The sequence below is a fragment of the Thermobia domestica genome, chromosome 10 (genome assembly GCF_964235325.1).
Source record: "Thermobia domestica chromosome 10, izTheDome1.hap1.1, whole genome shotgun sequence".
Taxonomy (NCBI): Eukaryota; Metazoa; Arthropoda; class Insecta; order Zygentoma; family Lepismatidae; genus Thermobia; species Thermobia domestica.
The window spans coordinates 226,587,084-226,600,115 of NC_137463.1; the positions used below are offsets into that span (position 1 = coordinate 226,587,084).

The 13,032-nt window shown below is 36.4% G+C and overlaps 1 protein-coding gene across 1 annotated transcript in view; it reads right to left on the reverse strand.

Moving 5' to 3' along the window:
- Positions 1-471: 471 nt before the first annotated feature.
- Positions 472-13,032, reverse strand: part of LOC145663022 (uncharacterized) — a 120,772-nt gene continuing 108,211 nt past the window's right edge. Inside the window, exons 2-3 of the mRNA XM_081729152.1 lie at positions 8,451-9,800; positions 472-1,341 (exon numbers count right to left, since the gene is read on the reverse strand). Coding sequence (XP_081585278.1) covers positions 1,123-1,341; positions 8,451-9,737 — 1,506 coding nt within the window. The 5' untranslated portion in view covers positions 9,738-9,800 and the 3' untranslated portion in view covers positions 472-1,122. The remainder of the gene's footprint in view (positions 1,342-8,450; positions 9,801-13,032) is intronic.

Sequence of the window (13,032 nt, forward strand, 5' to 3'; positions counted from 1 at the left end):
GTTGGTACGGTTGTTGGACTTCTAAAAGAAAACTTGTCTGTACCAAAATAATTATCATTTTCAGCATGCTTTCACGCATCCAAGACTCAAAAATTATTTTACGTTGGTTGCTGCTTATAAACGCTATTTTTTTCTGGTACGATAAGCAAAAAATAAAGGTGCTGCTTATATGCGCAAAAAAAATAAATAAATATGGTAATCCAGTAATACAGATTATCTTCAACTCTGAATGTATCAGTGGTGGCTGTTGACGAGTGATAGTAAAAATTAAAAATTGGTTTCCACAACTTAAGGGAAGAAAATTCACTTACTGTCGTAATGTTGTACACAAGAATACATTAGGGAAATTTTCTGCCCTTAGCTTGTAGCTATATATATATATATATATATATATATATATATATATATATATATATATATATATATATATATATATATATATATATATATATATATATATATATATTATCAATGTCACTCCGCTCAACAACCGTCACTGTGCTATATTTGAATTTACTTTGTATCTGGATGTATCTATTACGTCTTGTCAATGGATTTGTTGATTCAGTAATGCAGTGCACCCCTCGGATAAGATAAGTCACTACTAGTTTTACCACAGACTATACACATTTACGATGGACACCATATTCGTGGGTATTTTCTGTTTTATCCCGTTTCATTCCATTGTCTTGACTGCACTAATTCTTTCTACATCATTTAGTTACCATCCGCCTCCTCCAGCCTTCTGGACAAAACCTTGGAAGGTTATTAATTCTAGAAGTTCATACCCATAGTTCCTATCCTATACACGTTACTCCAATACACAAATCTTCAAGTGTAATATATTGTACTTCACACCTGCATAATAACAAATAAATCTACGAAGACTTCTTGATTGGTTTACTTGATAAGAAGTCACAGCCCATAATAACTGCAGCACGCAAACTACATATACGGTACTTAAAAAGAAAATCACAGTATTGTTTTTGTTCGCCCAATATTGAATAGTGGTAATGTTTTCACTGAAAGCCCAACAGATAACTCACCACAAAATTGTAATGTTTCCTACGATTTCCGTATCTGTATTGTTCTCGTTCATCAAAAGTTAAAGATTCAGAAGTCTCAACCAGTGGGTTCTGCAGCACAGGATTCATCTAAATTTATTTTTGTTAAGTCAACATTCTGTGATTTCAATTCCTCACATTTCTCAAGTGTTTCTTTGAACAAATTCTCATCCGCTGCATCGACTGAATATTTCTTTAGAGCAGTTCCTAATCGCTCAATTAATATGTCAACTAGATTTATTATTTTCCTGTTCCTTGTGCCCAGATATCTGTAGACCTGGAAGAAATAGAATAAAAGTGAGTTCTCAACAAAGTCCATGCCACAATATATTTTTCAATACTTTTAAATTATGTGGTTCCATTGAAGTACGATAATGTCAGAGCTGGAAGAACTCTATTACTTGTATAATGTTCAGTACCTTTAAAAATCCAATTTACAATATCCAATTTTGTCACAATTAAAATACCGTGCTCCAACACTAGGAGCTAGTGGTCTACTCAACACGCTTCGCACGCTGGTTAGGTGTGCTGCTGCCGTTCGGCCTATATCATGGACTTGTTCCGCTAACATAACCACCCCGTAGTTACTCTATCTTGGATGACTTGTCCTCGTGCACTTAGTGTACCGTCAAGGTTTATCCCTTACAAGGTACATTCGCGAGGTGTCCCCTCGGGATTCGTGTAAAAGTGATTCAAATGCAAAGTTCTCCGCGGCCCAATGTGTATTGTACTAATTTTAGCGGCCCATACGGGTAATTTACATATTTATGAGCCTTCATAAATCCGGAATTCATACACTACTATAACACTCGGACCAGAGATGGAGTGGGTCAGTGGGTCAAGTTTTCTGAATGGGTCAGTGGGCCGTGGGTCAACAGCATGTGACCCACTGTGACCCACCACCCACCATGACCCACTGCGACAAATCACCCACCGTGACCCACTGACCCACCACCCACCGTGACCCACTGCGACAAACCACCCACCATGACCCACTGTGACCCACCACCCACCGTGACCCACTGCAACCCACCGACTCAGTATGATCTACCGACCCTCTCTGCTCACTGCATTGTAGAGAGTATCTTCTGAAGACTGGTAAATTTGTCTCCGTTTTACTTTCAAGACCTTCATTTCCCTTCGTTTTCCACTTGTTTCTGTCTACTTACCTGAGGTGAGTATATCTAACCAAGTGAAAAAATAACTTCAGGCACTTTTGGATATTGATATTTTTAATTGTAATAATAGCAATAGGACTTACACTACAACTTGGCTTTCGAGACCTGTGGGTTTTTAGAGCTAACTACTGGAAAAAATACATTTTTGAATCACTGTAATATATAAATTATTTATAAAAAATTGAATGTAACTATGTGTGCCTGATCATCACGGTCAAATTGCAAAGTGAAATGAAATTATTTTTGGTATATAGTTAGGCCTTAATCCAAATTGCGATGTTATATTGCTTTTATTATAATGCATAATATCCTAAGGAGGTAGTGAGGATCCGAATTTTTGCGGAAAAAATGAGTATCTCGCAAGCCGTTAAATTTACGGAGCTGAAATTCAGTGTATTAACTCTTTATTGAAAATAAACAAAATGTGTACTAGTATTTTTTTAAATTCTCCTTTATGTGGGGGGGTACTTTCTATATATGGAAAATTGGTAGTGAGTTGGTTTTTAAAAATGATCGAAAACGACCGATGTTGTTTAAGAAAAAAATCAGAAACAAAAAATACAGTGCTTGGCTCCATATATCCATTGCTTTCTGCTATAATAATTACTGAAGCTTATGTTTATTATATGGAGCGCTCACAGCACAGGGCAATCAACCCATAAAGTTGTGAGAAAAATAGGCATAAAATTTGTACTGTAAGCTTAATTACACGGAAATTTGAAGTTTGGATTGTACGTATAATTGTATGGAAAATTTTACACTTTTTTTCTCTTTACGTTGGTCTACTTACTTTGATTTGGAAATTTGAAATTTCATCCTTTTTTCCACTGAAAAGCATTGATAATTATAATCCAACAAGGAAATAATTATACTATGATAATTTAATTGAAATACATCGTAATTTGACACATGGCAAACAGCAGTGTGGTAACTGAAGTTGAAGAAAGAGGGAAATTCCCATTCACCTCTGAATACTTTTCAAAAACCTCGTTCGCTTTCGCTTTCTAGACGGGGGGGGGGACTTGCTAATGGTATCAAACCTTCATGTGTAATTACAAAACTTAAATTTATAAACAAATAAGAAATCATCAGTTTATCAGGCTTTAATTGATAATTTATTCACAAGATTCCCTATCAAAGGCGTGGTAGATGAAGTTTCTGTTCTACATGGGTCGACATTGCCAACTGACATGGTCGATATGGAAAAGATGTTGTATGGTGATAGAGAGATGATACTTCTTGCTGAGCACTTCAAAACTGACCAAAAAAAAAAATCGTTATCAGACTTAAGTCTAACAAGTAGATTGTCGATGAGAAGTTGCAGAAATCGGGTAGAAGTATTATCAATTTCCACGACAGAGTACGAACGGGGATTTCCCCTTATGAATTTACAGATGATTGATATTAGAAATAGACTAAGTGCTCAAACATCGTCTAACTTGTTGTTCATCAATGTTAATGGCCCACCGCTAGACAAGCTCAATGTAGACGAGTTAGTTATTTCTTAGCTGAAGGATGGACATCATTCCACTGTGGATGATTTACCACGAAAAAGTTACCAACAGGAAATAAATCCGATTTCAGGTTTGTTTTAAGGTGGAAAATACGAGCTATAGAAAATGTATAGGCCTACTTGTATTACTAATGGCTTATTTGTGTTATTCAACTTTGTACCTACTTTTTAGTAACTCTCTTCTTTGCTTTAAATAAACTACTTTGGAATAAATATTCATAATAATTGCAATTATGCATATTTGTAACTTAAATTTAACGTGGTGTTTTAGTGATTACACAAATTACAATTATGAGCATACTTTATGGAGATGCTCTCACATAGGGCACCCGCGCACCTTTATACCCTATCAACAACTGATTTTTCAAGTCTTTTGTGAGAAAAATACTGTGAATTGAGAAACCATAACTTTTTCCATATTGTACAGGGGTATTTTCCTGCGAATAGAAATGAAATGAAATGAAATCTTTGAGTTTTACGTCCCACGGTTATGCCGGTTAGGCTAAAGGAGACGGCGATAATGAGTAATGAATGTAATGGTGGAATGAAGAAAGTGGGAGGAAACGGGAGAACCCCGAGAAAACCCACGCACACGGTGTTTGTCCACCACAAAGTTCACTTGGTCCGGCGAATAGAAGTTTCTTGTGGAATGCGTTCAGAAATTAACACTTGCAAGAATACTCTCTTATTGCAAGTATATTTTAGGCACACACTAATTTCCCACCACCTCGAACTGTTTCAATTTCCTCACTGACAAACACCTTACCATTTTATATCGTAAAGGTCAGATCCACCGTTATTGTAACAGAGTGGTGCTTGAGCGATTCACTAGAAATTCAAACTCCGATTAGTGACAATTTCACAGTCTTGTTTTATTACAAGTGTAAACTCTTTAGTCAGTTCAGAAGAGGCCGTGGATTGTGTTCCGAGTTGATGACGATGGATTTTGGTGAGTCAGAGTAGGTCAAAGTGGATGCGAGTGGTTCATGGTGGGTGGCGGGTCACGGTGGGTCAGAGTGGGTCAGAGTGGGTCACGGTGGGTGTTGGGTCAGTGGGTTGTGGGTCAAGTTTTCATTGACCCACGCCAACTCTGGCTCGGACACAAATTGCTTTTAGTTTCGTTAGATGTAAATGGACATGAATGCGGGTATATGCAAAATAAATTGCATCAAGTACGGCTTCTCTGACACGTGTTACTCACTCCGGCCGCCATCTTGGACCCGCCATATTGGATTTAACTTTCGTTTTTTTCAAATGGGAATAGGTGCAAGTGATATATCAAATTCATGTAGAATTTTCTCGGAAATCCACTAGTGTAGTTAATTTATCATAGCTGGTACCGTTTGGAAGATATTACATATTAAATCCCTCCAGGCCCTTTGTGAATAGACATTTTAGAGTAATATCAGTTAAGGTAACGATGTTGGCATACAAATTTTAAAGATTTCATTTCATTTCAAAACGCATATATTTCTGATTGCTTGTGGGTATAGACTTGCTTATGCAGGTACGTAGCCAACCACTTTACGCCGCCGAACTACAAAAGATAGAGGTGAACAAATTTCAGGTATACAGACACTTCTCTCTAAAGAAAAAAAAATAGAAAGAAAGAAAAGAACACGTGTCTCGAGTTGCATAGTATTTTCTAGGTGTTAACATCATGAAGAATCACACTGCTATAAAAATGGGATATAGACACTACTAACTATTGTATCAAGATGAAACAAGGCTGGTCGACTGAGTTTGACTTCCTTCAACATCATATATTATATAACCACTCTGATCGCTATTTAGAAAAAAAAAACTTTTCCTTTATATCAGGTACTGAGCCCATTTGAATAAGGAACAAACACTGATACTCGCATAGGTACTTCCTAAAATACTAACCTCGTGTGAGAAACATATTCTGTTTCTCTGATTGAAATGTGAAGTATTTCCTAAGATGCTAATACAGTACCATTTAACGAATAAAAAGTCGTCCAAAAATTAGACATGTTTACTAAGCTGAACAAAATGGTATAGGCCTATCTAAGTGAAAGCTCAACCAGAGTTTTCGAGAAAATGTAGGAAAACAAATTGCTTTGTAAACCTGAAAATTGGTGTTATATGACAATCATATCATTTGCTGAGTGAAACTGGTATCAAAATATATCATCATTAACCTCTTTATTATGGAACTACAACAATGACAATACAATGATAGACCCAGTAAGCCAAACAAACGTAGGTATCGGACAGACCCAACGGCCCGGAAGTAACCGAAATGTCAGCTCCATACCATTTTATAGGATTAATGATATTCACTATTCTAGTTCGAATATTCACATGTTTGATTCCCGCTGTAACATTTCTTAAGTCTTCTTATTCTAAAAGTAATCCAGCAGTTTTGGACACACACTATGCAAAATGATTAAACAAAAGTTTGGGCTCAGTATATTCTACACGACAAGTTTTATAGCCTCGCTTGGTTAATTTTTCACGATCCTTTATAAGAAAATTACCTATTTCTTCTGTAATCCTCACGCGTTTAAACTCTTATAGATCTTGTAGTTATCTTTCAGTGCAATGTTTTGACACAGATGTACACATCAAGAGAGAAAACAAGTATAGATTTAGTGAGATGAAAGGGTAGAATCGTGTTTGTTAGAATTACACTGAAAAATGAAATAAACGCTAATGAAAAGTTAGTTTAACGTACCACATTTATGCCCTTTAGGCTGAAGTAGGCAGATGATTTTTTTAAAAGATGCACGCACTAGCTACATTTTTTTAACTTAACTGATTTACCGAACGTTCCTCACTAACTTAATTTGCCTAATTATCACAATTTTACTTTTTCCTATTAACCTTTAAGAACAACGGCACAAACACAGAAACATCGAGGACAGTTGAAATTTCAAAGCTTCTTTCACCGGAACTCGAGCCCGGTATTATGTACACCAAAGACGCATACAATAGTGTAATTTCTCTTTTCAACAGTGAACACCGATAATTCCTCAGTTTCCTGAGCACCTGAGTTTCCTTGTACAGGGTTTTAATCCTTACCAAAAATGGACAGGAACACAATTATATGTAGGACAGTTAAAATTCCGACCATGCTCTTCAGAAGGACTCGCAATTCCAATTGATTGCGTTCCATGATCCGAAAACGAATGCCCGAGACCACTCGGCTATTGCCACTGGCTACATTAGACCAGCAGGGAGGGCACCATTAGACCAGAAGAAAGAGTCAAATCTACATTAACAGAGTGATACAAATTTTGTATGTATATCACGACGTATTGTCGTCTCAAGGTCTGTTCTAGTCATTCCGGGTCGAAAGTCTGAATGCTTCATAATCAGTTTTACCATTGCTTTCCAATATGAAGTATAACACTACGTTTTTCCAACCCCAACGGTCAGATACTTTTTGCTGAAAACAGAGTTCAATTCCCCACGGGAGCTCATGTGATTCGTCTTTCACGTTAAAAATAGATCCATGTCTCATATAGCCTCGCTACTGAACGGGACGCTAAACTCAAAGCAAGTACAACTATAAAAAGGGCTCTGCAAACCAATTTTTTCATAATATTTTTTTTTTCGTATCAACCAGAACAAACATGTATGGATAATATCAATTATTCTGTAAAAAAAAAAAAAAAAAAAAAAAAAAAAAAAAGATCAGAAATATTCAAAAATCTTAAAGAAGGCTTAATGTAGGCACTTCCACCATAAATAGATTCTAACAAGCAAGTAGGATAATTTTGGGCAATATTACATTTGATCAGTTGCTAGATTTCATAATGAAACGTTGACGTTACTTGTTCTTTCTGAAATATATGCAAAGGAAAAATATAAATTTTCTTTTGACCTAAAATTCGGCATATAGTAATGATGTAATTAGTTACGTTGATTTATATACAAATCAGAAAACAGGATCTGCTTCAGTGAGCCACTGTCTGGAATTATAGCAAGTTTAGTCAGTTTGTAACGACAATATTACACAGCTCCCTCGTGGTTAAGCGGTCAGCGTACGAGCCTTTGACGTGAGAACTCGGGTTCGATTCCCAGAGGAGCTCATATGGTTCGGAGTCCTCTTAAGCTGTAGGTCGACGTCTCATATAGCCTCACTGCTGAAAAGAAGACACTGAACTGAAAATCAAATCAATGTATACTCCTAGTGTTAACTCATATAGAGATATCATTAACATTAAAAGTAAAAACTGGTTCAAAATAATGGAATTTTCGCCTTCATCAACGCAATTTGCTTTCTCCTCATGTCTTGCAAGTTGACGAGACGGCTCTGGGTATTGCTTGCTTGATTGATTTTGAGTTTTACGCCCCATTCAGCAGCGAGGCTATAAGAGACGTGGACCTACTGATTAACGTGGAATCCGAACCACATGAGCTCCCGCCGGGAATCGAACCCGGGTCTCCCGCGCCAAAGGCGCGTACGCTAACCGCTTAGCCACGAAGGAGCTCGCCCTGGGTATTGCGTTTGGGAAGGATCATACCAAGAAAACTTAGAGGACTGCGTTATGGATAAAGGACTGATCAAAGGTAAGTCACCAATTTATTATCCATAACATTCATAATTATTTTTAAACATAATGCAATGCCCTGTCTCCCATTTAATCTGAAAAGGCAAAAGAAAATTAGTAAGATTTTAAAATAAGTAAAAAAAAAAAAAAAAAAAAAAAGCCACATGGTACTTACCATAAATTTATCGTAGTCTGTAGTTATTTTCAGAAGGTCCATAAACGATTCTGCAGCTTTCTTAAGATCTTTCTTGAAGTACAAGTAATAATAAACCAACTGCTTCCTTGTCTCTGTTTGCTCACGTGCTTTCGGGAACTTCTGTAGTAGTTCTTCTAAGTCCGGGACTGGGTCGTAATATTTGTCTTGTAAATAATTACATTTCAAAACATTCCTAGCTGCTCCATATAATCCATTGTCACCTGCTATTTTGTAATAATATTTTGCTTGTGCCAGATTCCTTTCCTCACGTTCATAATAGCTCCCAGCTAAATCGTTAGCAACAACATGCGTTGGATTTAATTCCAAAGCTTTGTAGATACAGTTTTTGGACAGTTGAGCATCTTTGAAAGGTTTTGGAAGTTTCAAAAAGCCCTTAGCAACTAAGGTGTTAGTACGACAGTTATCGGGATCCTTTTCTAGGACAGTCTTATACAAGGCAACTGCTTTATTATTCATTTCGTCTAAAATTTCTTTCAGATGAGGTTTGTTGTATTCTTTCTGTGAGTACATAATGCTTGAAGTCTCTGTGTAAGCTTCTGCTAAACACAAACTATAGTTTGGTTTGTTACTGAGATCAACGGCCTTTTCAAATGCCTTCAGTTCTTCCAATGATGGACATTGATAACGTGCATCGTTTCTCCGTACTCGTCCAAGACTTTTACCGTGGAGAAAATACCACTCGGCATGACTATCATCAATAGAAATGGCTTGTCTGCTAAATTCGATAGCAGATAATGCTCCTGAATATCCATATTCCATATATACTGCTGCTTTAATACCATATATTGAAGCTTTTTCACTTTCACTTAACTCATCATATAACTTCAACTCCTTCAACAGTTCATTTGCTAAAGTAAATTCTTCCTCAATAATGCGAATATGTATTTCACATGCAAGTAAAACATGTTTGGTTGCGTTTGGAAATGCTGAAAGAAATTCGTTGTTAATGCTTTGTTCTAATATTTGAGAACACTGTTTCAAGTTTTCCAGTGCATTGTCATAGTCTTTGTTAACTCCATATTCGTAGCACAAAATAAGATGAAATATATATTCGGTCCATTTTCTTTCATCACAAATATCATCTCCCTGTTCGTTATGATCCTCGAATGTGTTATTCAATTTTATGTTCAATTTCTGAATCATTTTATCCGGGCCATCCTGACCATATTCAAACGAGGGCTTCCACTTGAATGGGCATTCTAGCTTCTCTAGAATGTCTTCACTAATTTCCTCACTTTCAGTCATTTTGATGTTATGTCTTGACCGGTCTTCTTACACCCAAAAAACTCTTTGGAGCAAATACACAAACTGAAATTAAAAAATAAAAGAATGTTAAAGTTTGTTGCATATTTGGTAAAGAGCATACAAAAAAAAAATTCAAGAGTTAGAAACTCGGCAGCCTGATCAACTCCCGATTATAAGATCTCAAAAGACTTGTCTTTGACTGTTACTTAACCATAGCCTCAGTCTGACAACCAGAGATCTTCAATTCATCAATCCTTAACACTAGAAGAAATGCACCATTTTGACCCGTCTAGAAAATGAATCTGTCACTATTTCGAAAAGTTTGGATATCAGATTAGGTGTTCACAATTTCTCCATGAGTGGTTATTGTAAAATCCTGAACATTGATGTGCTAAATATAATGGTTCCATTTGGTATATATAATAGAGATGTTTCTTCCTTACACAAACAACTAATGTCATTCAAACACATAAAACAAAAAACATTGGAAGTATGTGAAATTGCCGAACAAGCTACAAGCAACTCCAGTTAATTACATTATTTGCGAGCAGGTTATTCAATTAACTGAAGATAATGAAGCTTGCTGCGAAATTATTTTATTGATCACATGCAGGCACGTAGCCAAGGGGGGGGTCCGGACCCCCCCTTCCACTTTCGAGACCAGAAATGAAAAAAAAATTAAGGAAAGATGAAACAAAATGAAAAGAGAAAAAGGATCAGCATTAAAAATAAAAAAAAAACTACAAGAAGCTTTTGGTTACTCTTTCTTATGAGAAGATTTGTATTACTTGCAATACATGGTGGCCAGATGAGCGAGATATCCAGCTGGAAGAGTCAGGGAATTTGAAATTTCTAGAAAAGTTACAGAATTCTCAGAATTTCTGCTACTAGTCAGGGAGATTTCACGCTTCCGAAAGCATAGTGCCGTTGAGTAACAGCCGTGGACATTTTTTAACAATTTTTCGTCATCGCATCCTTGCAGAATCAAACATATTATTTCAAAAACAATTTTCTACTGCTCCTTTAACCTGTCATTTGGAACCGACAGTAGTTGACGGAATAATAAAAACAAAGATTTATACGGAAGAGGAGTTCTATTAGCATTTGATTCAACAGAAAAAGGAACGCAGATATTGTAAAATATTTTACAAGACATTATTGAGTATGTACTTTTTATAATAGTGAATATGTACTTTTCATAATAGTTGAGATCATAATGAAAGCAAAATTGTTATATTTGAATGAACAAAGAAAGGAACGTAAATATTGTAAAAAAAATCAATATTTCTTTTATTACTCGAGATTTCTTCATACTTTGTTATTAAAATACTTGTCAACATATCCTCATTTTATTGTCCTAACAAACCAATATATGTTGATAGTAAAGTAGTTTACATTGATCAAGCTCCTGAGCCTTCAGAATTTCATATCACGCTCCCCACCCCTGTTAAAATCCTGACTAAACGAACCAATATATGTTCCAGTAAAATAGTTTAGAATGATCGAGCCCTGGTGTGATGATCACAGTATTTCATGTCACGGACCCCTCCCCCCTTTACGAAATCCTGGCTACGTGCCTGTCACATGGTATCCACATATAAACTTAACAGTTTTCACTCTATGTTATCAATGAAATGATAGAAGTAATTATTTCAACTTATTTATTAATCAATATAAACGTATTGTTATTTACATGAATAACAATATTATATTTTGTATTACTCTTGATTCTTTACAACGAAAATATGATGCCTAGACCACTGCAATGGCTTCTGAAAGGGAACATACATATAGGCGTTAAACGCTTGAGAGACTTGGATAGCCCAAAAGAAAATCCTTTATTAGCGAATTCGTTAGCGAGAATATATAAAACGATAATCTTACCTGTTGTTCTGTATGGTTGCGAAACATGGTCGCTTACTCTGAGGGAAGAACGTAGACTGAAAGTATTTTAGAACAAGATCCTGAGACGAATATTCGGACTCAAGAGAGACGGGAATAGCGGAAACTTCATAACGAGGAATTTCATAGTTTATACCGTTCACCAAACATTGTTAGGTCCACCAAGTCTAAGAGGCTCAGGTGGGCAGGTCATGTACCCAGAATCGAAAAAAGTAGGAGTGCTTTCAAAGTCTTAACTGGAAGTCCAATGAGAAAACGACTATTAGGAAGACCTATGCGCAGATGGGAGGACAATATTAAGATTGATCTCGCAGAAATACGAAATGAAAGTAGAAAAAAATGAAATGAAATCTTTGAGTGGAGTGGAGTGGATTTTAGTTTAGCGTCCCTTTCAGCAGCAAGGCTATATGAGACGTGGACCTACTGATTAACGTGGAATCCGAACCACATGAGCTCCCGCCGGGAATCGAACCCGGGTCTCCCACACCAAAGGCGCGTATGCTAACCGCTTAGCCACTGAGAAGCTCATGAAATCTTTGAGTTTTACGTCCCACGCTTATGCCGGTTACGAAAAAGGAGACGGTGATTATGAGAAATGAATGAAATGGTGGAATGAAGAAAGTGGGAGGAAACGGGAGAACCCCGAGAAAACCCACGCACACGGTGTTTGAATAGAAAGTAGAAACTGGATCCAGTTGGATAAGGATAGAAGTCAATAGGAGCTTTTGTGAATGCGGAATTGAACCTCCGGGTTCCATAGGCCATAGAATTAGTTAGTTAGCAAAAGAAAATTTATAAACGAACGAATACGTTATAATCTGTCCGTCTTCGGGACATTTAACTAAGATGCCCTAGCTTCCCCTTCCTGTATCATATAAAAATAAGTACCAGCGTCCTCAAAACAAATAAGGAAATGGATCATTTAATGTTTGCTTTACACACTCATCACTCTGGTGCACGAGTTGCTGGTATTGATTTAAAGCAACATTCCTTATCAAGGTCTAGGGCGTCTGAGTAACTGGTAAATTCATTATTGTCATTGTATTGATTTCAGTTGACTCACCTATATTCAGAAAACAGGACATACACGAAATTCTCTTTTCCTGCTCTCATGAAACATATGAAGTTGATATTTTAGTAAACAATATCCGAATGAAAACATGCTTCTTTGGTTGGTTATTTTATTTTATTTCTTTTAATATTATGAGAATTATTATTAATTTAATTACACATAGTGAAGTACAATATTTTGCTGATGATAATCTTTTCAAATACACCGATACAGGTACACAAATGTGATTTAATTAGGTAACGCTTCTATTATTAAAAATTTCCTATCTGATCGGTGACCCCAACAGACACTAGGTTTAGGGTGTTGATACTGGTTTGGAGT